The 27,469-nt window shown below is 39.4% G+C and overlaps 1 protein-coding gene across 2 annotated transcripts in view; it reads right to left on the bottom strand.

Annotated features, from left to right (window-relative positions):
• The window catches only part of DCDC2 (doublecortin domain containing 2), an 86,203-nt gene that overhangs the window by 17,881 nt on the left and 40,853 nt on the right, over positions 1-27,469 (bottom strand). For both annotated transcript variants that reach the window (XM_080379487.1, XM_080379486.1), the window contains one exon: positions 8,106-8,206. In XM_080379487.1, the coding sequence (XP_080235613.1) occupies positions 8,106-8,206 (101 nt within the window). The remainder of the gene's footprint in view (positions 1-8,105; positions 8,207-27,469) is intronic.

Consider the following 27,469-nt stretch of genomic DNA (forward strand, 5'->3'; position numbering starts at 1 on the left):
ACAACCGAAGTCATTCCCAACTTCATGCTGGAAACATGGACCCAGCTTGCCTTCTGGAAACTTCCTGACACACTAGCAGGTTGATGAGGAACAGAGTGAATTTCATTTTGCATTCAAGAAGTATGATTTCTTGATGGTATTTTTAATCTCAGCAAAAACAGAGTGTTTAAAAAAGAAAGATGTATTCTAATTACACTCATCACGCTATCATTCATTAAGAGCTACATTACCAAATGCCATCATCATTCAAAAGCAATAAGTCAGGAAATCTTCCGACATGGAAGCATTTGGTTTCTTTTCCTCTAGGGATGCTAATGTAACCTCTCAGAAGGTTTTTACATGACTGATACTAGAATATTGAAAAGTGCAGTATCACACATCATTTAAGGCGGGCGGAAATTATTTTGTGCCATTAACATAAAACATAATTTTGCTTTATTGAAGCCATTTGGAAATGTTTACTTGGCTAATGGTCACAACAGACAAACAATGAGGTAGACAACAAAAATCTCAATTGTCTCAAACACCGGCATGAATACATCTCACACATGCAGCATCAGGAACACTCAACTTGTATTGCACCAAACCTCTCCAGAACAGAGCTGCCCCGGCTCCTACCAGGCAGGAATGCTTTGTAGCAGCACTGCACGGATTCCAACAGCAAAACATTTTGTTCCCAAACAAGATAGGGTTGCTAAGTGACAGCAGCCCTCTTCCACATCATTTACAAAACTCAGGCTCTTAAAAAGCAAGTAAATGGGTTAAGGGTTCATCAGTCTTGCACTTCCCACATGGTAAATGTGCTGTTGTTCCTGAAGGCAAAAAACTCTTTATCACCACAACATTTAATGATCCAACCATTTTATGAGTTGGATGCTTTGCTGGTAATTATTCAATTATTTTACAACAAATGCAGCACCTGAATCTACAGAGTCTAATTTTTCAGAAGATCGTAGCACCCAGAAGTCTAACTGGAAGGAATGGAAACCATGTAACTTGAAGCATAGAAAAACAGCTTTTCAAAGGCCATTCCTCAGTCTCATTGTGTGATAACTGGAAGCATGGCCATGGCAGAGAAGAAGACATCTGATCAGATGTTTACTTCTCTGAGATGCACCTAAGTCAACAATATTTTTCTACATCTATTTCACTGACAATCACGCCTAGTTTTTCTGTAACATCTTCCATGCATACAGTAAAATTTGCTTAAACTTCACACCCTCCAATCCAGTATGGTCTGTTGAGCATCCTTGTAGACAATGAGAAGCATTTTAAAAGCCCTATTGAGGCTGCAAAAAACCAGACCTTTTTTTTCCAAAAATATACAAAAATATACAAAAAAATGGACTCTTCTATGATGAATGAAGCATGCCCTAAAAGTTAAGCAAACTAAGAAATTGTCTGCTCTAGGATTGCTATGTTTTTTCAAGACAGGCACACAGAGAGGAAGCTGTTTTCGACGCAGTACAACACTAGTTTTACAACAGCAGCGCACCGGCAGGCTTTGCTCGGGAGGAGCAAAGCCCTCCAATGGCTGGCCATGCAAGCTGCTAAAGGAAAGGTCAGACCTTGCTGCCATAGCTTCGGAATTCACAGTCATCCAACGAAGAAACTGAGGGAAGATCTGTCTTCTCATTCTGAGCCACAAGGAACCAACCAGAGCAAGTTTCCCTATCTCACGCAGGCAATGAAAAAAATTCAGTGTCTATCAGTGGAGCTGAAAGAAGAACACACAAGGAAAAACCTTATCTGCTGGCTTGGCAGCACTCAAAATCCAGAAGGCTTAAATTACAGCTGTACCATTTGTAGCAAAATTTGAACATAAAAAGTTCTGCATGTATTCTTTCCAAATGCCATTTTGAAATCTTTATTGATGTAGTACAAAATGTTTCCTCATGAAAAGTTCTAGCCTTTTTAATCAAGGAATATCTCTTCGAGCAGTCAGCCTGTTTTAATGTTGAATCAATGCACACTTTAACAACTTGCCTTTAGCAATAGGGAAGATAAACATTTTATTCTGTTCACTGAGGTGAATCTTGGGTCTCTAAGGCAAAATGTATACACCATAATGAAAACTGCAAATGAAAGGTGCAAATTTTCTGCTACTGATGATACACTCCAGCTACAGAGAGAGCACCTAGGGGAGCTACATGACCTCACATCACATTACAGCCCAGGAAATGGGGAATAATGAGTGGCAGCAGGACTGCATTAATCAGTGGACATGTCTGTAATAATGGAAAGCAAATGGCTAGTGAAAGAACCAAGAGTGTCAACATCTACAAAAAAACTCCAAATCAGTGCCTGTTAGACAAATTTATCATCCAATGATTTTTACAAATAAACACAGAAAGAGAGAAGGAGATGGGGATGATGAATCTGGAGGGGGAATAAAAAAACCCACCAGATTAATTCTACACCATTCTTTATATACACTCAAATCTTTAATAGCCAGTATCATACACCCCATGGTGAAGCAGGCTGGCACAACAACATCTGAAATCCTTGTAGGGGTCATGCAATGGACAACTTCTTATCTCATAACTCTCATACTTACCCCACCTCCCAAAGGCTTCATATGGGAGATGAACAAACGTGTTTATGGAAATGGATAAACCAACGCAACCTTGTTATTTCAATACTATTACTACCACCGGCCGCTTTTGTATTTCACAACTTACATAAAATTAAAGGAAATGTAATAGTTTGTTCTGAAAGCTTTACAAGTTAGAAAATTTTCTCTCTCAGAAAGTTACTTTGAATAGATTTGTATTATCACAAATAAACTCAAAGTAACACAATTATCATCTCAAATTAAAAAAAAACTATTGTTTTGCTGCCTCAGTGAAACTAAGAACTGCACTAAAACCACTTTGTTCCCTTGCTATTTGCACAATTGTTTTCATAGTCTGTCACCAGTTCCCATGGATGCTGGCAGAGTGATGTAAACAACAAACCTGAAGTCTGCATGTCAAAAGAAGAATTACCCATTTCGCATTTGGAAGCTGCAGTCTTAGTACAGAATATAGAACAGAAGGATCTGGTTTGGTTTTAGGCAAAACACTGATTTTTCCTTCTTGATGTTCAAGTACAACTGTCAGCTAGTCTGGAGTAAAGCAAATCCTCTTCTTTTAATGTGTTCTCAGCTGGCAGACAGCATTTTACAGAACAGGACATAAGCAGGTGTCTAGCCAGTACACTAAGTTTAGTTAATGGCTAATCTGGCATTTGTTCAACCATGTACTTCAAATGGCAAGACAGAGAAGGTGCATAAAAAGAGGAAAGACTAAGCTCTATCTTCACCACCTCATTTATGTGCCTGATGGAAATGATAGCATATCAGAAGTGTCAGCATTCTAGTGAAAGCTGGCATGTAAATATTTATGCATTATGCAAGATTGTCAAGCCCTGGCTGGCTGTCCTTTTCCATATTTCTAGAAAAAACAGAAACTGCAGTTCAGATAAGAAAAAGCTATAAAGCTTTGCATCACAGAATTTAAAACTATTTAAAATGGTCATTAATAAGAACCTGAACGTGTAAAATGCTAAATAAATGCTTCCAAGGTCTGAACAAGCTCAGTTATCTGGGAATAAAAAGTACTCAGTGGTACTCAGAAGGACCTGGCTTCTTGCCAGATTACCTAGGAAACTATACATGAAGTCTTAAAATGATAAATAAACCATGGCTTGTGTTGCAATAAATGTCGGGGGTTTGTCTTGCTTTTCTGAAAATATGAACATCAGATTATTAATATCGCGCATCACTGATTTTTAATTTTTTTCTTCCCCGCTCAAACACACTTGCTTCCAGTTCCTTGTCCAGGTTGGTAGCAACTGAAAAATCAGTTGGTAACAACTGAACTGAAAAATATTTCCATTTGAGGACGATGAATGGGCCTTGGTACATGAGCTTAGAGGCATCAAGCAAGTTCCTAGCGTTGCAAATTTGCCAGCACAACTGATGCTCACAGGCAACTGTATCAGCAACTGCAGCTACCACTGCCAAGTGCAGAAGTGGTAGTGGAGCGTTAACTGTTATTGCCTCCCTAGGGATGGCCACCATCCTCTGGCTGAGGCAAACTGGTGAGACACAGGGCAGAATGGGCAGAGCTGTTGCCTGCGCTGTGGGATCTCATGGAGAAATCAGGCAGCCATCTCCAGGGCACTTGGATTTCATATGAATTGCAGTCGACCTAAAAAATAAGACCTGACAACCCAATTTACACTGTCAAATACTTTATGCGACCCAGCGGAATTCTTTACACACCTTCAGAGGCCAATAAACAGGCTAATCATTTCTTAATTTGATTAGTACACTGTCAAGACCAGGGCAGAATATACTTCAGGATGTCATAAGAAACAAATATGAAGATGACAGGTGGCATGTTCTTTCCCAATGTCAGTACTATCAGTACAACCCAACGCATCCTAATTACCACAACACCTCATGAGGACAACTGCAATTAACAGGGCTGACGAGCCCAACAGTGTTTAGCACAGAAGTCTCTGAGGCTGGGGCAGGTATTTGCTGTGAAAAGATACAGCTGTAGCATTCCTTACATCAGGGACCAGGACAGTCATGCTCTTGCCTCTTTCAATCACCTGATTCACTTGTCTTCAAGAACAACATCTATAAAATAGCTGAGCAACACTCCTTCCCATTAAAGTGAATAAATCACTGAGAATGATCCTTCAGAGAAACAGCAGCCTAAAATGAAATTGAGAGATCCAGATTTTTTTCAGATGGTATGGTGCCATTCTTCAAAATGGCTAAGCAGCAGGTTTGTATGTGGCTTTTGTTAATGTACAGATTAGTAACACAGGCGGCAGAAATTGATACAGAAAGTATAAGGTCATAATTCTTCTACTTCCCCCTCAGACATTTTTTAAAAGCAGAACACAAGCAAAACGTAAAGATGTCTAGTATTCTTTTACCCAATACAAATAAAGTGAAAAAAATCATCAACGCAGTAGTTAGCACAAAACCCCAAAGCTTACTAAAAAAAGTTGTCTATAGGACTGAAATAATCAAAGATGGACAAATATAGAATCACGGAAAAATTATGCTACAAGAGACCTCAAAAGCAGTGGTCTCCAAACTGTTTTGATTGCACAGCTTTATCAGTGAAAACTTTTTGATCATGAATCTCCAGTACATGTTTATTTATTTATTTATACATTATATACGTGTGCTACTGAAGTTCTAATGTTTTTTTCCTGCATCCCAATGGATAGTCTTGCACAGCCTGGGCTGGGCACACTCCACTTTGAAGACTACTGCTCCAGAGATCACCTAGGGCAGCGCTCTGCTGCACTGACTTCAAAGTAAAAGTGAGTTTTTTGAGGCCCTTTCTGGTTTAGTTTTAAATATCATCAAAGACAAAGATTCCCCACCCTTTCTGGACAGGAAAGTGCTTACAGTTCTCACTGTTGAAAATATTTTTCTTATGTCTGATTAGAATTTTCCTTGCTGCAACTTTTGACCATTGCCTCATCCTTTTTCTGTGCACCACAGAGGGAAGCCTGGCTCTGCCTTCTCTGTTGCTGCCTCTGCAGCTGGAGAGCAGTATGATCTGCCTTCGCGTGCTCAGCTGTCAAGATAAAATAGACGCAGTTCCCCAAGCTTTTCCTTGTGTCATCAGCTCTAGACCCCAAAACTTTTTAGTATGTTGCTGTGCTGGACTCTCTCCTGTTTGTAAATCTCTCTCTTGTACTGGGAAGGACTCAAAACTGGACAACATATCCTAGATGCAGCCCCAGAGGTGCCAAGGAAGATAACCAGTTCCCTTGATGTGCTGGCTGGAAGATAACCAGTTCCCTTGATGTGCTGGCTGTGCTTTTACCAGCCCAGCCTGCACTGTCCACCTCATCACCAAACGGGCACAGTGCCGGCTCGTTGCCAGCTTGCTAGCCACAGGAGCCACATGGCCCTTTCTGCAGTTGATCCCTAGCCTACAATAGCCAAGACCATACCAAGACACAGTTACTGTGTTCCAGGCGTCCAGCTTCAAATTTCTCTTTGTTGAGCTTCATCAGCCTGTTCCTTCAAGCTCTTGAGATTGCTTTGGAAGGCAGCCCTTGCATATCAGCTGATAAATGAGTTTGGCTTTACTACTGGCCCTCGATAAGGCTGCATCCCATGCCATCATCCATGTCACTGATGAACATATTAAAAAGTATCAGACTCACTATCAAACTCTGAGGACCACCATCCATAAATAGGTGCCAGTTAAATTTCAGACAATTGACCTTTTAATTTCACCCAACCAGGTTGTTTTTCATCTACCTTGTAGCCCACAAATCCAGTCCCTACCTTCTTTAAAAATATCTCCATCCCCATATCTACCACTCTTCGAATTTCTCCTACAAAAATGGAAGTCTACACTAAAAGCAAGATCAATGACAATAACTGCTGTCCCTTCATCCACAGAGCCAGTTACTTTATCACAGAGGCAAAGAGGCTGGTTAAGTAGGATTTGCCCGTAGTAAATCCATGTTGGTTATTCCCAATCACATGCATCAGTTTCCATTTCTCACCAAGCTTTGGATTGCCCAACTCCACCCCTGCATGCCCAGGCAATGTCTCTATACTGCTCCTTAGCAGTCCATCCCCTCTTCTGCCTCTTCTAGTATGAGGTCAGGAGTCGTCTGCTCAAACCAGCCTCTTGCTGTGCCTGCTTGTCTTCTTGCGCATGGGGATAGTTCTTGTGCTTTGACGAAGATGCCCTTGGAGATCAGCTACATCTCCTGTGTTCCTCTGCACTTCAGGGCAGCCTCACACAAGACCCTCCTGCCTGCCAGTTTCTCAAACAACCTAAAGTCCACTCCCCTGAATTCCAGGATTTTTATTTTATTATTTTCCATCCCCACTTTCTTCAGGGTCTTGAACCCTATTGTCTGCAGCTAAGGCTGCCACTATCACATCCCCAGCCAGCTCCTCTTAATTCATGAGTAGCAAATCCAGCAGAATGCTTCTCCTAATCATGTTTCCCACTACCTACATCAAAAATTTGTCTCCAACACACTCCAGAAATCTCCTAGATTGTCTGTGCTCCATCATGTTGCCCTGGCTAATTAAAGTCTATTTACAAACAACAGTTTTTAACTCCCTCTCTCCCACTTGTTTACAATCTTGTATTAACAACTGTTTCTCAGCACTGAGACAACCACCAGGAAGTCAGAAAAATGCCCAAGAATCAAGAATCTCTTATGTTGTTTGGATGATTTTTAGCCTGAGAAATCTGTCTGGTAAACTGTGATTCCTTACACTGCAGCATGAATCAGAAACAGTATCTTGTGGCCTAGGTGGCTGGCCCCGAGCCACTATCAGCAGACAACAAAAGCACAATGCAATGTCTTGTGGACTGGACACAAAGTCAAACAAGTTGGAAAATTCTACAAAGACGTAAGTTGAAAAAGAGGACTGTCTTGTGAACAATTCACAAGCAGGAAGGGAAAAAAAAAAGGTAATTTTTCAGAAAATAATGTAAGCAGTTCTATTCTCCACTGGAATAAACTTCAGCTTACCTCTTTCTTATATTATTTCAGTTCACAGGAGTTTCTTTTTAAAACAAACCAAAAGTAAAACAAAGGGATATACTCTTATCTTTGGTTATCAAGACCCATTTATTGTACATAACTCCTACAATTAAAATCTGGCCAACTAAGTATCATGTTGTTCCAACAGAAGAAAGTGCTGGCAGCTTTACTAAAAATCAGATAAATCCACACCTGTTTGTGGTTGAGGACTGCAGGGATCCTGACCTTGATTCTGTGCATAGTCCTTTTACACTGTTCCACCAGTATAAAGGGACTGCAATCCCAGTGGATTTATTTGGTAGGTTGTGACAGGGAATCCTGAGTCTCTACGGCCCTGTAAGGGCTCTCAGAGCAGATCTGAAGCTGATGAAAAGGTAACTGGTATTTTACACTGTAACAGAGAAAGGAAGATCTGCTAAAGCTCCCATAAAAGAAGCCATATCATAGAGTTGTTACCGTCATCCCCACAGAATCATGCTATACACTTGAAAGAAACCCGGGAAAGAAAAACAACACACAACCTGTGATCCTAAAGAAAAAACGTTTACTTCAAGCTTGATCAATACCTGGTCCAGTGGAACTTCTACACGAGTATCTTCATCTTCCTGCACTTCAGCTGCCCCCCACATTTCAGACTCCTCTTCTCTGGCTTTGTAAATATCTTCACCTACAATGGGAAAGACACAGGCGGAAGGAAGTGAAGTCCAACTGTGACACTGTGTGGCACAACCACGGAACTGCATTCAGTGTGGTTGCTGAAAACAGGTTTCTGAGCTGACCCACCATTCCCTATACAGGTCTTTTAATGAAGTTTTCAGTCTCCCATTATTGTCAATTTGTTTTCCTTTCCTTTCCTTTTTAATAACAAATACTTACATGCTGCACCGTTTGGGAAAGGGAAGAGGAAAGGGAAGGGAAGAGGGAAGGGAAGAGGGAAGGGAAGAGGGAAGGGAAGAGGGAAGGGAAGAGGGAAGGGAAGAGGGAAGGGAAGAGGGAAGGGAAGAGGGAAGGGAAGAGGGAAGGGAAGAGGGAAGGGAAGAGGGAAGGGAAAAGGAACAAAGCCCTGTATCTGAAGTGCCTTCACTTCTGGCAAAGTCAGTAGTGAATCTGAACTTAATACATTACAACAACAATGTATTATTTCTGTTTCTACAGTCAATGATAGTACCCTCTAGCAATTAGCATTCTAACACACATCTAGCAAAAATCTCAGGCTTTGAATCAACATGGTGAACCACAACAGGAGTGAAAGATTAACCCAAACAGTTGAGATTAATGCCACTCCCCACCCTGGGGTATGTGCAAGTAGAATTATAGCTGAAACTCCACATCCACATTAAAAAAGCACATACTCCTAGCTAAAGTTAATGGTTACAATGATACTCAATTTTTCAAAGATTTTACACCATTTAGTCATTTTTTTCCCCCAAGTGTAAGTAATAACTAGGGGTCTTTGAAGTTCCTAAGACAGGTCTTTCAGTACCAGCTAACTAGGAAAGTAAAGACAGGTACATATAGAAAACAAACAGTTTCCAAGTGACACACATTCCTCTCCCCCTTTTCCCCCAGAACGAAAACAGCCCAGAAATTAAAACACAGGTTACTCCAAATCATCCCACTTTATCTATCTATCCACCATCTATCTAGAAAGGACAGATGCCCCTATGCTGATGTGTTCATATCCAACAAAATAAGCAACTACAATAAGAGGAAAAAATGTTTGTACTGTTTTGGACTGCCTCTTCATTCTTCATAAAACAATGTGAACTTGATAATATCAACTGACCATGCAAATTGATCTACGCTGCTGGACACTTAAATAAACAGCCCTGGCGTAGCACTGAACCATTGACAGAACCATTGAGGAGGAGGAAAAAATAATGGCTAAAACCCAAGACTTAGAGAAATCTGGAGTCTACCTGCATAAAAAGTCAGCACTGACTACTATGAAGGTTAGTTTTCCAGTTACTTTCTCATCACCATGAAATCCAAGGGAAGAGTTTCCCTTGGGAACAACATTCAAAGGTACACAAATGGCTAGCTGGAGGGGAGGTGCCAGCTCATCCAGGTGGCCTTAGATGTCTACTGACAGGCCACCGACGAGGGCACCACAAAGGAAAGCCGTTCTCACAGTTTGAAATGAAGAGGCCGGAATAGGAAGCACATGAACCATCACAGTGATATTCCAGCATGGTACCGCTGGCTGCATTTTAGGAGAGAGATTTTCTGATGGCCATAGCAGCTTGAGTACCTGAGCATCAGCCCCACAGGAAGCCATGCATCCCACCAAATGATCCGTATTACTCATCCTCTGGAAGTACCGGTGTTGGAAATACCATGCAGTTCTTAGCATCATTGACTGGATTCTTATCCTAAACATCTCACACATCCTGAAAAAGGTCTTTTCTTCACACTTAGCATGGAGATAATAATTTTATTTTATTAATTTCCTTTTTTTGTGTGTACTATTAAATATAATGCATGTGTTGTAGTATGTTTCATTGAAACCAACTAAGGACATCAAATATTTACTGGCAGTATGGCAAACCTTGGACAATCTGTGTGTACATATCTCATTACAGATCCCCTTTGCTGAGACAGGGCTTTTTTTGAGAAATCCAGCAATAAAAACATGGACCAGTAGAGAGTAGCAACAAAATATATCTGAATGGGTACGACTTGTACTTATTCAAATAATCAATGCACTTCACATTTTCCATTTTTCTGAGCTCTGTAAGGGACAGAAAGTTCTGTTTCTTTTACCTGACGTTATCATTGTTACCTCTTCATAGACACTCAACTGAGACATAGATTGCCACCATATTCTGAGAGGAAAATGTACTTTGTTCCTTGAAAGCCACCGTGATGACTCTCCTAATTCAAGGTTCTCCCTTAAGTACCTAAGAAAATAGCCTTGTCCTAGATTCCTTGGCTCACTGAACATTGACCTGAAAAGTCAAGTCAGTGTCTGAGAGAACTGCGTCTGTAATAAGACCTTTGCCTTCAAGATACCCAAGTCTTTCAACCAAAATGGGTTTTCTTCTGCCTTTAGAGGACTTTAGTACAGAGTTAATTCCCATCAGGTTTTCCTCCAGCAGGGCAAAAGAAGAAGTACCAGAGAGAGGAACATATGTTGGCCCTGGAGGCCAAATCCATAAAATTAATCTCAACAATTGAGGATACAATTGTAAAGGATCTCTCCTTAGAAGAGTAGATCAGCTTTGGGGCCAAGTGGAAGAACCCAGAACAAGGAGACAGATGTGCAGTATTTTCAAATACCTTAATCATGAAAACAGGAGAGAGTGAGGGAGGAGGGAAGGAGACAGTAAGTTTCTGCCCAGGTCATGCAACCACCTTTCCCATTCAAAACAGTGTACACAAAAAGCTAGTGACAGGGCGATTTCTATAAGTAAAATATGAAACCGCCATGGGATCTCCTCCAAGCACATTAGCATATTCTAACAGGTGTCTGCTCAGAAAGCTGGTCATAAATGAAAAAGGATTAATTGAAAAGAGCTCTGCACAACATTCAAGCATCTCTCAAGGATACCACCGTGTATCTCACACAGAAAGCACTCTAAAGTGAAATAGCATTCCTGCTCTTCCATAGAGTGGAAGATGCCAAAACTAGATAGCAGGCTGTAACGGGAAAGAATAGCAACCACAGAATTCACCAAAAAAACTTCAAGGACAGTGTTTTCAAACAAAATGGAAAATTATCCCATTTTCCAAACAGCTCTATTCTCTGAAGAATGAAAACATGTAGTTAAAGAATAGCATATTTCAAATGCATACAACACAAAAGATCGATAGTTGGTTTCTGAAGGGATGGCAGAAAAGATTTATTATCAGAAAAGAAAAAGAAAAAACATTTAAATAAAAAAAAATACACAAAAGGGAAATGAATTATCTACCTCTGCACAAACATGAGAGTATGGAAGACAAATGTCCAAAACACAGGTACTGTTAATAGTCAGGGAAGGAAGAAAAATGCTGAAGTCTGAAATGTGCCAAAACAGGTGAAGAAAAGTGACACTAACTGAAAAATGGGAAAGTTGTAACACTTGAACAAAAATAAAAAATTCCAAAGAAAATGACAAGGAATTAAACTGGTCTTACATTAGGACATCTACTCTTGTCTTTTGGTACCAAAAGTGAATGAAATACAGAAATTGTAAAGTAATTTACACAAAAATAACATGACCAAATGGAGCATTAAAAAAACCCAGCTTAAAATGTAAACACCAATAGTGTTGCTACTCTGCTTCAGCCAGAGGCATTTATGGTTTTTGCATGTGTATTTACAAATATCTGGAGGAGGGCAGCCGAGTGAAAGTCCAACATATTACTTGTTTATGTGATTCTGTGTCAGGATCTTGTCAGCAGGAGTTTGCAGACCACATGAATCACTATTATCAGTGCTGCAAATTACTCAGCACCTCCCAAACAAATGTGTTAGGCTGGGTAATTTTGCCTCACAGTTTGTAGGAAACATTTCAGAAATCATTTTTATTTAGGAAAAAAAAGCAAAAATAATCTTATTGATGCAATATTTCACATCTCTGTCCCTGAATCATTAGTCAGAATCATTAGTGTAGTTTCTAACGTCTCTGAGGGAGGAAAAACCAAGAAGGCATTTTACGAAATGCTATAAATTACATGAAAAAATATTTTTGCACAACTTCATTCTATAGTTATGTGCTTATATTGCAATCTGCACTGAAATTAGAAATAAGTATTGTACCTTACTGAAAAGAGAATTCCTGACACTTCCATTAGATGTAACATTTATGCCTACCCAAAATAGTTCATAAAATGTTGTAGATTAAACATGCTTCTCATACAAGAGCCAGTTCTGACTTTCTGTGCCTCAAACTAATGGAGAATTGGCCACAGTCAGGGTCATGGCTACACTGAGGCGCAGACCTCTAGGAGTGGGCCAGGAAGGCAGGCAAGCACAGGCTCGCCGTCAGCCTTGGCATACTCTACCAGTTTGCTCCAAGCAGAGTAGACTTTGATGGCAGCAAAGGGTTCAAGGGCACTTTGAGCTCCAAAATGTCTCTCTGCAGCTTTGCTGACAAGTATAAATCAGAGGATAGATTTCAGCTAGGTTCTCAGTTCCCCATGCCACAGTAAGTGCTGCTTCTGTCAACAGGCCAAGCAAAATAGTATTGGGAGTCTCCTGATCTTCTGTGAGGATATTTTTCTACTGTGTCCAGACAACCTGAAAAGACTGGAATTTTTCAGGTTTTGTCAGTCACTGGGTGAAAACAGACTGTCTTGAGCTAAAAATCACCACTATTTTTTATATCGTATACAGAAAGAAGGAAGGTTACCTAAACAAACATCTCTCATTATTTCCCATTATTTTAAAGCAGGGTCATGTTCAGTAATCCAGGGAAGAAGGGGAAAGAAGAACGAGAGGGAAAAGGCATTCATGAGGGGCAGCCAACTGGACAGAGGGGCTATGCAGAGGGTAGAGGATATGGACACAGAAGGAGATGACAAGGGCACAGTAACGTAATAAGGAATGTGTGGAATGAGGAACTGTACAAGAGCGAATAGTAAGATGAGGAAACACAGGTGGAAATTAAGGGAAAAAATGGGGCCCAGCATGCTGGCAGGAAGGCAGAAAAGTGGGCTGTGTACAGGGGGAGAGTAGAAGCTTGGAAGAATGGGAGGGGAGGACAGAACAAGCCAGCAGATACCCATGCCAGTTTAGGCTTCTTAAAGGAATATTCCTTCAGGAAAGCCTGAGAAGAGGAATGTTGTATTACTGGTACCTATCTGCAACTGAATTTCTATGTTCAGAAGTTCCCACACATACTTACTTGTGACAGAGGTGCAGCAAAATGCAACAATGAAAAAATGCTCATTGTTGTCAGGCAAATATTTTTCTTGATTTCTTATTCTTATTTATTCCTACAACAAACAATATTTAGTAAGGCTCTGTATAGTGACCCTACCGCCTGGGGAAAGAATTCTTACAGTGCTTTTCGGCTTCAGGATGAACGGATGAACGAAAACTGCAATTGCAAATGCTTTCCTAAGGAGCGTCTTGAAGAATTATGCTCTATCTCACCTCTTCCCCAGCTCTGTAATCCCCCAGAGGGAAAGGCTGATGAAATATCAAGAGGACCCTGACTGCTTCAAGCACTGAATTCCCCAAAGCCTTGTAAGGGTTACCAGGAAAGGGAACACTTGGAGCCTGATAACAGCTCTGCTGAAGAGAGGTAGCTAGTGTCTCAAAAAAGCTGTGAATCCACCCAGCCCACCCCAAGCGAAGTCAAGTGACACAGCTGTTGAAACACTGGCTTACAGCTAGCACCAATGGAGCCACACAAATAGTAAGAACAAAAGAACGTTTTCAGCAGAAAAGGGTGGTGAAATTACATGAGGGAGGATGATCTCAGAAGGCTTAGCTCTTTGGAAATCAGGTCCAGAAGGCTATGGGTATGAGAAGGGCAGAGTGGTCACATTTGAATCAAAACCTGAGAAAATATGGTGACTGATAAATAGGGTGTGGGGGTTCTGATTTTGCACTTGCCCAAGGTCTATTTCATAAAGCAAGCAGCTCGGTCCTCAGCTGGTTTCACCAAAGACAAGAAAAGGTGGTGGTACTTTTTTCCTACAGTACTTTTTCTCCTCTGTGACTTTGTTGCAAATGGACCAAAAAAAACCAATAGAATTTAAGACAATGTTAAGACTGTTGTGAATCATGCTTCTTGCATAATGGCTCTTAATAGCTTAAGGATCTTCATCTTCAGAGTTCCCTACTCTGTCCTGTCCCCTTACCCATCACAGCTATGCTGGCTTTGCAGCCCCTGAGAATTCACATGTGTGAAAGGGAGTCCACTGACCATTCAGGGGCATGTTCTAGGTATTTTATATTCTGGCTAGTCTCCCGATAGGTAGAGAAGAGATTAATTATCAGCAACAGCAAATTCATAAATGCCCAAATCATTCTGACTAACAACATTTCACCTGACATGTTACAGGTAGTTCAACACACCAGTGTTCAGTGTATTGTGCAGTCACTGTTCACTATGTACACAAAGAAGCAATGAATCGGTGCACGTATAATTGAGCAAACCTTGGCTAAAGTGCAAAGATCATTTTCTGTCTGATACCATTCAGTATTTCAGCTGGAATCTTTTTTGTGCGCTTTAATAAACAAGAAAGTTCTATGACTTTATTGAACAGTAATGGAGTTGTACATTGAACTAACTCATAAGAAATCTATATATTTTAAATAATTAAGCATAGCAATTAATGGCCTTTATATAAGCTCCTTTTCTAACCAGTATTAACTGTAAAACATTTATTGCAGCACAAATTACAACATTATACAGTCATTAATGCAGCTGAAATTTTAAACCGATTGAAGTTTAACAGTAGGGATAAAAAAAAATCATTGTAATAATAGCCTGCCCTGAATATTTTATGGAAATCAGAGGCATTTACTAACTGAAAGCTCTGTATGTAAGCAAGGAAGTTAATGTGACTATAAAAAAAAAAATTAATGTGACTTACACAGAGGCTGCCTCATAAAAACATTAAGTCAAATTAAAAACAAAATGTGAAAAATCTGTGGCTCATTAAATTGAATAGATTCTTATGAGGAATACAGATGACATGCATTTATGCCTGTCTACAGCATAATTTGCTTTTCTGTTTGCGTTGTGTTGGTGGTAGTGGTTTTGTTTGGGGTTTTTTAATTGCAAAATATCACTGTTGTACAAGGCCCATTTCCAGCAAAAAGCCATTGCCTTGGTTTGCATACATGTATGTGCCTGTGGCTCCTGTCATCAAAAAGTAATGGAATTCAAAATAAACCGGTAGCAATAGACATATGAAACTGTTGGGAATATTTAAAAAATACTTATTTTTCTTCACCTGATACTATTGCAGCCTCAAGTTTCTAAGCAATTACTTCCTCTCTTCAGAAAATATTGAATTTCTAATAAGATTTCACACCGTTATAGATTGCTGACATCTAACTACCTCAACAGAAACTGCAAACGGTGCTTCTAGAGGCTGGCCCTGTATGAACAGTATCCTTTACTGATAGGAAACGCAGTAGTGCTAGAGCCGAGGAAAAGCTGCCTTAGCTGCGATAGCTCAGTCAACTTTATATATATAAACAGCTACAAAAATAAAGGACTGTGCGTCATAATACAAGGTTTTTTTCTTCCCTCTCCCCGCTTCAGTCATTCACCTCATTTATTCTCCATGTTTCTAAGCATCTAATTTATTCATTTATTTAAATGACAGATCATTAAGACCATTTGCATTTTGAAAATAATAAAGCAGTTCCTGTTAAGCCACATCTTTTTTAATTCCATGTCTGTTCCAAAATGCAGCTTTCTCTTGGCTACAGCTGAGTCCTAAGGGCTAAACTGTCACTAAGCAAATGCAAAAGCCCTGAAACGTCTGTGCTGGTCCAGTCGTTCCAAAGCGAGCACCAGTACACCTACACTCCATCCTGCAGCGAGTTAAGCAACCTGGCCTTCCTGCTGCCAAGTACAATTTGCCCATCATATGTTTTGCAACGTATTCATTTTCCTACAAGCAAAGCCAAAGAAACTCACCATGCGCTCAGAGAAAGAGGCTGCAAGGTTTACCATCACCTTGGTTCCCCACTGATGTTAGTATGTGCTGCTACCACAATTCAGCACTGTAACAACACACACTAACAGCAACAAGGCTTCACATTTCTTGCTATAGATTGTGATTTTATCTCTGTTATGCGAGGAATGAACCTACAGGTCCTGTAAAATCTCTGCAAATAAGAAACGAGATGATCTCATTTCTTCAGCACAGTTTTTGCCTGCTTTGACCATACAGCAGTGATATGGTCTTTGTGTTTATGCTTTAACTACAGAGAGTTTTTTCACCCTAAAAGTTGTTAGCAGAAAAAATGGACAACTGTTTTAGCTCACAATGCACAGCTGATATTCAAAAGTCCAGGCTGATATTCTGTGGCAAGTCCATCATTTTATTGAAAGTAATTGAGATGATAGCATGATAGCAGGAGCAGCTGCTGTATCTGATGTTCTGTGCAGCATTTTTAACTAAGGGTTGGCCTTTCCCCACCGCCCCACCCACCCTTTTTTTTAGCCAATGGTAAACGCAGGAAACTGGAATGCTTGCTAAACTTCTATGACCTCATGATACTCCAAACTAGATCTGAAAAAATGTGGAGTGGCTCAGCCCATCTCCAGTGTAGTACTTCTCCAAATCACAGCAAGAACTCAAACTTCACATTCTATTATCTCTAGAACTTGTTTTATAGTTTGGATAGGGGGTTACTTTGCAAGATGTGAGACTACAATTAAAATACTGTATATGAATGGAATAGGCTTTAAAGTGAGGGTGCTTTCTTACAAGAATCTTCTACACGCTTGCTACTTTCCTGTTCAACTTCCTACGGTATAATCTTTACAGAATATAGTACAAACTGAAAAATAAGTAGGTTTTGTTTGTTGTTGTTATTTTTTAAACCATAAATGAAGATGCGAATCATTAAATGTGCCTTTGGTGTCACTTTCATAAGCCCAAATTCTGCTGAACCAGCAGCACTAGTCTAAGCTCTAAACCTCACATTTCCAGTTACAATTATTTTTACATATAATACATTCAATATTATTTAGGTTTCTACCAGTGCAATGAGAGTCCAAGCATAACATTAATAGCATGCCTTATAAGTTACCTAGCACCAGCTCACAGTGTACTGGATTTGCTCTAAGAAGTGTGAATTTAAATCTTGCAAAGAGCTTTCAACACTAAAAAATTCTTTAATCATCTTGATTTGAGAGGATTATGAAATGGATCTGTTGTAATATGGATGGCATGCTGGTGAAAGTCTCAGTGTATTAAAAAAAGGCATTCAAAGTAAATACATAGCTAGCCCAACTGAACTCCGTTGGAAGATTAGGTTAAGCTTTAAAGACATTATGAACATAATTCTTCAGATGTTAAGTCCCAGGAAACAATCACTTTCAAGCAATCTGGCACTCAAAAGAAGGAGATTCAACATAGCTACTAAATTGGCAGGGGAAAGGACATCAAAGAATATGGGATACATTTTCTACTATGAATATTTTCTTTTTATCTATTTCTGTATACTCCAAAATGTGCATGTGTAAACTCACTGTGCAGTTTATTGGTTTCAGATTAAAATAAATTAATCCCACATCAGTGACAGCCAAATGCAGATAACTAAAATTCCAGTGAAAAAGACAGTCCATCAGGAAAAAAAAAAAAAAATTGTAAGATGGTGGTAAGTGCTTCCCTTATTCAATCCAAAGCCTTTAAATTTGAAGAAATTATTTGGAATAAACCTGCAAAGCCAACTGAGGAATTGCAATGAGCCTTCACAGTAGATGGTGGAGCTATACTGATCAAAACAGTACTTGGGAGCAATCATTGTTACTATTTTCCTGTGTATAAGCACAAATACACACACAGCATGTCTGCATGCCAGTCAGTGTTAGTCGTGGTCACTTATTTGTATTCTAAAACCCAGAGGCTCAGTATCTTTAAACATTAACTTCAATGAGACTTTTTTTGTTAAAAATTAAACAGTTCTCTAGTTTTTAACAAAATTTGTCCAGAGAGTTTGCCTCTTTCCTTTTAACTGAATTAAAGATTCTTGTTCTTGTGTACAGTCGTAGCACAGCATTCACATTAACTTGCAATGAATACTTAAAATGCAAGAAACCAATAATCTTTGCTCTGTTGAGTTCTCAACACACTTCCATTATTTTGATACAAAGTACACTGCAATTGCACAGAAAACTACTTTTGCTTTAAAAAGCCATAGCCCATAAATCAACCATCAAAAGAACACCAAGAACTTTTTAAAAAGCATCAGGTCATATGTTTAATGGATACATTCAAAAGAATAACTTTGTATTACTCAGAGAAAGGTTATACTTCACACTCATGTAAGGACTTGGAAAGCACTCCAAAAGAAAGCTACAATGCCATGAATTATGGCCTGAATAAAGTCTAAAGAAAACTTTTCAAGCTATGAAGTTACTTTATAGAGATGCCTGTTATACAGCTGATGCAGCCTCTTGACAAGTCTGCTCTTCAAAACCACAGCATGTGTCACCACTTGGTGCAAATCTACACATGGCCAAGTATAAAATGAGGAGAAAAATAGACAAGAATAGCAAGTTGTCCCTGCTCCCAAGCTGATTAAAGGAAAAAGACTTGTGATAACCAGGTGGAGAAGCAAGCTAGGAGAGCTTTTGTCTTCCCATTCACCACCTCTGACCCTATGCAGCAAGTCCAGAAGAGCCTTGGCAAACCAAGCGTTTCCACAGCTGCTCCCTGACGTGGCCTTTAGCCACATGGAGGATGTTTCAGAGGGGTGGGAACAGCTTAGGAGGGCTAAACTGCCTCCTGTTACCCACATTTCTCTCCCTGTAGATACTTCACTGACTGCAGAATGTATCTAGGCCCAAGCAATTGCTGAACAGGAAGACTGAAACAGAAAAGGGGTCGAAGCCAGACCTCCAGATCCTGGTGAATCAGCAGCGCACAGGAAGGATTACCTGAGGAAAGACCACAAATGGCATAGAAAGTAAACAGATGACATCAGATAAAATGAATGAAGTGCTACGTGGACCCAGGAAAAAGCATCAGATAATAACTGGAAAAGAAAGTAGCAAAAAGAGCAGGGGGGGAAATAGCGAAGAGTGGGGATGGATGGGAGCGGAAGAGGAAGGGAGCAAAGAGGAGATGGAGAGTATGCAGGGAGGCCAGACTGGTAAACAGTGAAGGAGTTGTTAGGGTAAGCTCGCCACAGCGATCATGGGTGCCACAGGATGAGTTAAGACAAACAGAAACAAGTTTCACAGACACACAAATCTTTCTTCCACGGTAGTATCAGGAATGGAGAAAACCGCAGGTATGAAATCCAGCTGTTGGCAAACTTGGGGTCACCTGACAATTTTGCTGCAGTCACAAAATACTGATAGTGCCATTAAGGAGTAAATTGACCTATACTAGCTGGGTTACATTCCTTACTTTAATTAAGCAGTATGCTGCAAGTACTGCTAAGTACTAACACACATTACATGTTTTTTCCTCTTTCCACAAAAAGCAGGATCCTGCCTCTGGACTAATTCAATCCTCTCCATTAAGACTGATTCAGCCTGAGAGTCTTCAGTCTTAGCTAAGAGCTATTTAAATGCCAATGTTTTAACCAAAACTCCTTTAAAAACATTTCCATAAAGAGAAAAAAAATAAATGCAATAAGCTCCTATTGAACTAATGGAACGACAAAAAAAAATAACTGAAATAAGCCTCCTATTGTATTAATGGAACACTCACACCACCCAATTAAAATGACAGGATATTCAAATATTTCTGCAGCCATTTCATTTGAGCTGTGTGTACATTTTATATTTTAAATTGCACAGTTTACGAAGGACAGAAGCATCCTTAACAACATTGTCACTTGATAAATGAAGACAAGAATAAAACCTAAAGGTGCAATGGGCACATGTTTACACTTGACAACTAGAGATCAGAGGCTTTTATATGGCTTGGCTTATATATTATTTTTTTAAAATGTTTTATCAATATCACTGGCATTAATAGATTCTTTCACTTAATATAGTAATGCAGATATGCTCATGTGATCACTTATATGCTGCATAATGGTTTTGGTCTGGAAAATCTCTGTGAAAGTTACATCAGCCATTGGTAATTAATATCGTTAGGAATTATATACTTCTCTAAGGTTTTATCATTAACTTTTAGCTCTGTTTTTACAACAGAGACTACAAATTGCGTCAAATGAAATATGAACTGTTTTCTCCACGTTTTTTAATGGTGATACTGAGAACATCATGTGTGTGGAAACTACCATTAAATATGAAATAATAGCACTTAACAAAATCCTATGGTTTCCCAATGATTTGTGTGGTGATTTATATATTTTAGGTTTAGGATAATAGCTCCTTCATCAGAGTAAATATGTGTAAAGCCTTGAGCTTCCAAATCCACATGTCCATGCTTAAATTTAAGCATGACTAAGCCTAACAAAGACACAGTTAAGTGATATGTGACTGACAAATTGGGTCTTTTCAGGAACATACTGCTTTACTTTTAAGCAAGCAGGTGCCAAAGTCTTAGTTAAAGAAATGATACCTAGATTGCATGCTTAAAAAGTTTAAGCATGCGTGTTAGCATAACATGGTGAGAAAAAAATATAAACACATGCTTAAGCACATACTGGAATTTGGCTATTTTGATAGTGGTTCATCTTCAGACTCCATGCCATCTCCTGCAGAACCCCACAGCTCTTCTTGCAAGAACCTTTCACACAGTGCCCTTCACCGCTGAGATCTTAGAGTTCAGACCTGATGATAGTTACAAAATCTTTATCTGAGCTGTGACCTAACAGAAGAAAGCCATGCTGTGGGACTCAGGGATTAATTCAAAACACGGGCCAAATAAAGTGAGCCAGAGGAGTAATCTTAATGCACTGACTCACATCACAGTATCATCCACCTCTTTAGATACACTTGGAGAAGAAATTGACTCAACTTATTTGGAAATGTAGAAGACTATGTGTTCTTATGATATAAATAAATAGACACACATCTTTACCCAGATTAACCAAATTTTATAGAACTTATTCATATATTCAGACAGCAGCATTTTTGCATTCAGCAAAAATTACAGAGACTAACAATATTTAAATAATACACCTGAAACAAATCAACAGAGTAATAAAAAGAGTGTTTTATACCTCCCATCTCTAGTCTGCCTTAAAAAGCCTATTGATTTACCAGTGTTCTTCATTACTGAATTCATGGTATACTTCATGTCAGTCATCCTTACTTATTGCCAAAATTCTTTAAATTAATTTCCTATGATTTTACCATTCTTAACAACACTTAACAGCTATGGTAAGGATAAAACAACATTAGAGATCTGAAAAGGCATTAAGAAAACGTTTCTGAGGGAAACCAGACTACCACTGCATTCATATGGAAAACAGAAAGTTATTATATGGCAGACACTAAAAGTCTCATTTCAGAGAGCTAGAAGGATGGAGAGAAAAGGAAGAAAAGACAAATACAATCAGTTCTAGCAAAGAGGAGAAAAAAATTCCTCAGAAATAGGTTTATTTCCTTAGAAAGAAGTTAGATGCTCTCTACCTATTTCCCCCCTCATGCTTAATGAAACTTCCAATAACAAGAGAATCTGAAAGGCTCAAAAAAAATTATTGACTATGAATATTCTTTAAAAAAGACAGACAAAAGAATTATACATACACTATTAACAGCTTCAGCTTCATAGATGAGCAATCAGCAATGACACAGGAATGAAAGCATCACAGCAGCCTACAGTATAAACTAGAAAGCTTTTGAAGGTCACCCGTTTCAGTTATTAGCAAGAAATCAGCCTCTCCCTGATGCATCACCTCAACAGTATGGAAAGCATAGCAGGCAGCAGTAACTCCCTACAAGATGTCCTCTACAGATAAAAAAAGACAAGTAGAAATAGAGTTGGGAACTTCGGCAGATCATCTTCTCTACTAGGATCTCTGCATGGGGTTAATCAGAACAAAGGTTGTCAGAGACAGTGTGGCTCAGGTGAGAAGGCTTTCCCCACAGTAGGACCCAGATACAAGCAGTGGGCTTAACTTACAGATCTGCTTGAAGACCTGCCCACTCAGGGTACTGATTTCTGCAAAGTGCAGAAATGAACTTTTTAATAGTGGACTGAAATGCAACTTCAGTAGCAGTATGTTTGGGAACACTCAGACAAGAACAATGACAACACTGTTGCTTGACATACAGAAAGCTGGAAATAGCACCAGGCAGGATACCTGGCAAACCTGGTGCCTCAGATGACATACCAAAGAACACTGCAAATGATGATGCTTACACTTTCTGTTCTTATCTCAAGAAGGCAAGTACATTCAGATGTACTCCACGGGAGCAAGAGATGGGCAGGCAGGTTAAACCCAAGCAGCTTACTGACCCAGGAACAACCAGCTGTAGGATACAGATACATTAAGTCATCTGGGTATGAAAATATTTGCAGTGTTTGCGTATTTCTAACATTTCTTTCTTTCATGCTTCATTGGTATGCTAAAGGTCACCTTAGTATGTCAAAAGAAGCAAGCAGAGAAGCCAGCCACAACATGGTCTGCTTGAAAGAGGCAAACAAGCTTTTTCTTTCATTAGCAAGGAAACACGGTACTGAGACTTCCCCACTGCGAGCTATTTTTTTGGTCAAGAAAGGGCTGCACAGGTCAAAACTGAGCCAGGCGACTCCTCTATGATGCACCATAAAAATGATGCCAATGCTGACAAGGGCAGAATATTTCAGGCTTCACTTACTTCAACACATCTACTTGTTTCTCAGATCCCCCGCTGACTGAGCAGTCAGTGGGCTCATAAGGCTGATTTGACTGGTGAGGCACTCTAGGGTAAGCTTTTGAAGGGGACTGTTCTGCCACCTACCTCTGTTCCATAATGTATATCCATCAGCTAAGAACTTCCACTTCCCACCTGCAGATAGATAATTCAGTGGAAATACTTAACCAAGCTCTTGTGCTATATTTAACTCAACAGATAGTCCCACAGGTGAAAAATATTCAGCTAATGAGAAATAAACAAACAAACTTGATAGCGAGACAGGCTATCAAATCACAAAATAATATGCCTTTGGCAACAAAACCAACATCATCACAAATCCCACATCCTAGTGCTTGTGACTCTCCAGAGAGAAGCCCGCTGTTCATTTACATGGGAAAGCACAATGAAAAGGAACATACAGTGATAGACTTTGGTTACCAAACATGTCATAGTGTATTAACTACTCTTTTACATTTGTAGGTTTCAATAGAAAACAAACAAAATAGACTATCTGTCTGTATGTATAAAACCTAGAGAAGTTCTGAGTAACACACAGTGTGCTATTAGTACATTGCTCAAGAATAGTTCCATCTGTAAAGCTACCATTACACTAATAAATTTTAAAAAATATTTTTTAAAATAAATGCTTTCTCCAGAGATTCTCAAAGATAAAAGTAAATTTAAACAAATGTAGCTATGAATCTAGACATTTCCTATCTCTCTGAAAGGCATTATTGCATCCTAGGGAAAGGTATACTAAGTACATTGAAGCGCTCAATTTCAAAGTAATTGAGTGGTGTTAGGTATGATCTTACAGGTGCATTTTAGTGCTTAATGTTAACGGTGAAATACATGACTTTTTTTGGCACCTTAATTATTTCACCATGGAATAATTTCCTACATTTTTGTCCCGCACTCACAAGAAGAGCACATTAAAAAGTTCTTGTATACAGTCATCACTGGAATAAACGTCGTGAATGTTTAGATTTTGCCACTATATGAGTAAGTTACTCAAATGACCATACTTCAGAACAAAACAAAAAAGAAACGGCACTCAGTGTAGAGTCTTTGGGTTTGGTTGGGTTAACAGGGTGATTATGAAAAAAATGTATCATTTGATTTGAATGCCTTGCCTGCTTCCTGCAGTAGAAGCAGCAACAGCTGTCAGTGCTCTTTCTTAGTCCTGCTTGGCGTCCTCTCCAACGCTGCACCTCACATGCCACCCACTCCCAGAAGGCTATTTCTGCTTCTCTTTAAATGGTGACACACGCCATTTGCCTCAGTGGGTCAAAACAAACATCAAAAGTTTTGCCAACAGCACCTGCTTTTGTTAAAAGGCCTGTTACCTCTACCAGTCTGTGAGACTTGAGGCAAGTCAGAAAACAAACTGGGTACAGAGGCTGAATCACCCTCTCTTACAAGACACACCTATTTCAGAATGTGGTTCAGATATATTGCTTGGCTACTGTGACAAAAACTATTGCAACAAGCACAGCTGTACCTCTTCCAGAGAGGGGAAAAAATCCAAAGCAAACAAATAAAACAGCCTCTGTGGATTTTAAGAGACCTGCAGCAATTCCTTACAAATTTCCAGCCAAAATGACTAAAAGGAAAGAAAACAGACAAGTGGGATCTCTCTACAGTGCTCTGTGCACCCTACAAATGTTTACCAAGCAATGACAAACCACTTATTTAAAAAAACATGATAGCAAAAAAATGTTCCACTAGGAACTAACAGATTCAGAACAATTACACATGGTTTCTCACATGGAACGGTGAATACAGGGTATTAGCTACTATTATTGATGGCTTGTAAAGCAAAATGCAGGAAATGGGACATCCTAATTTTGCTCTTGATCACAGAAAAATTTTTTGTCATACTTACTGCAAAGTACCAGGGAGGGGCAGAAGATACCAGAAAGGAAAGGAGAAAATAAATAATTAAATACGTGAAATACCATTAAATTTAGTTTGAATCATGCGGCAAAGAACTACATTTAAGCTGAACTAGAATAATGTAATAATAACGATGCACCTCTTGTTAAAATAGAAGCAGGGCTGAAGAACACTTTGAATAGTAGCCTTGTGATGCAAAGCTTAAGGCAACTGCTTCTTGGAATATTTTCCACTTGATCTGGATGAACAAACATTAGGAAACTTAAGTGGGGAAAGACAAGTCTGTAGATGTCCACAAGTCAGCAGTTGTCACTGTGCTTGGCCTAAAGACTTAGAGGAGCATGAGATACTTTGCTTTTCAGGCTTGGCAAAACAGTTCTCCCTGACTCAGTATACGTCTCCTCGTGAACAGAGATCCACTGAGGGCAGGGATTGTACTCCACCAGAAACCTGGTACCTGGCTCTGGATTTCTTACCCCACACTGTTATCGGTATTTAACCTAGAGACTTCATCTCCCTCAGTACCTGCCTGCATGACCAGCTAGGCAGGTCTACCTAGACTTGCAGAACAGCTCAGACTGCCCCTTCCCACTTCTGCTAGCAGGTCTGCATATACTGGGGATAAATAGGGGAGCACAGAAAGAACAGAACTTCTCCCAACATACGCTTTAGCTCAGACCAGAGAACTGTCTGCCTTGAACAGCTTCTCCTAGTTACACAAGACTCACAAAGCATGGAAAAGCTGAAGTGAGAAGCAAGCAGTCATTTCTTCAATAAACTTACTGGATTTCCAACCATTCCTGTCAGCAGGTGGAGCAGCAACAGCGCTAAAATATAGAGAGGTAAATACCTCCCTGTATTTGTCTGTACCTACCAAAGTAAGGTTTGTCTCTTAGCCACTGCCTGCTGAAAGGACAGAGAAACTATTGCTGCTTCTAGTATTCCTCCCTCCACTGGGAAATCAAAAAAAGTAATCAGAAACCTCTGATAACCTAATGGAAGGCCGACAAAGGCATCGAATAAATTTCTCTCCCCTGGGCAAAAGAAGTGTGTTTGCTTCCAGGAGTCATCTGCAGAAAACTTATTTACAAAAATCCTCAGGCCAGAAAAAATAACATATAGAAAAATCACCATAATGGCACTATACCTATAAGGAAAACTACATGGTTTGACTGTTCTTAATGTAAGACGACTGAGATCTGTCTAGTCACACGTGGAAGTTCTGAGCAGTTCAGTACTCTGAACAGGAGACCAGACCAGAACATGTGGATTTTGAGCTCTGTATGAAGAATTCTGTACTGGCATTTCCCAACAGAATTCAATGCATCTGTTTCAGAAAACAAAAAAACAAACAAACAAACAAACAAAGCAAAACAAAAACCCAAAACAAACAAAAAAAAAACCAGAAAACATATCAACAATTGAAGATATGCAGAGTGGACAACAGCATGTATCACTCAAATTGAAAAAAGTTGGGATACACCATGATGAATTCAAGGAGAAGAATATATTCAGTCATTCCATGAGTTATAAAGGACAAATGTTTCCTGTCACTTTCATCATAACATAATCATTATTCTTCAGCAAGAAAAAAGAAAAAAAGATCAAAAAAGTTTTGGCTAAAATTGTGTCTTACTTACCAGCAAAATGATAGAATGGTATTTGAATCAAGACTAAAATAAACCTGAAATTCAACAAGCTAGCTCTTGAAAAAACAATTATATTACAGATGGTTATATTTCATTGGTCTTTTAAAACTCAAATTGACAAATGTGTTCCTCACTCAAAGTAAATTTACAACTCATGATTCTAGACAAGGTACATGACTGTGCTGCTGGATGCCGTATACCAAAGTTTTAGACCACAATTTGTTATTGCACACTTAATTATTAACACGTAAACATCAGTGAGAAGAAATGTCAAATCCTATGAAAAGTATAATTTATTTCTCCTGGCAGATATTAATTGGCCACTATTAATGACTTTTGGAACTATTACTAATGAGGAAAACCAGCCACCCCAGCATGGTAGCAACATCCATAGTGAGGCACCAGCCTTTCAGCCATGGAAAAAAGTGGAGGGAAGGGGAATATCACAGCACAAGATAAGAAAAAGAGTTTCTCAGAGAGTATGTTCATGACTAAATTGCTGCCACAGCATGGGGGGGGAGCAGGGAAATTCTGAAAGGGCCTCCAGCAGCTCGGCTGCATGATTAGCCAAGGCAGCTAACTGCCGTTCATGTCCGCATCATTCCCCCACGGTCTGGTCATTTTATTATACTGAGCCAGGCAGCTAACCAGGAATCCTGAGGGACAGGGAGGTGTCCTTTGATCAGACAGCTCCTTTTCTTCACTTTTTTGCAGGGCAAAACAGTGGGAAAATAGTCAAAATACGTTTTCTTTATGCTTTTATCAAAAGCATAAAGATAGGACTGTATTAGTTTAACTGCCAAGGTATGCTAAAAATCATATACAGCCTCCCGTGGTATGAAGCCAGGAATGTAGTGGTTATGCATAGGTACACTTCCTAAGCAGAAATAACTTTTCTAAATTCAGTTAGCCAGAGTAAATGGACAATTCAAGAACTATATAAGCATATTATTCAACTAATTCACTGTTTTAACTGAAGATCAAAAGCCATTA

The sequence above is a fragment of the Falco punctatus genome, assembly GCF_963210335.1.
Source record: "Falco punctatus genome assembly, chromosome: 3".
In the NCBI taxonomy this organism is placed as follows: Eukaryota; Metazoa; Chordata; class Aves; order Falconiformes; family Falconidae; genus Falco; species Falco punctatus.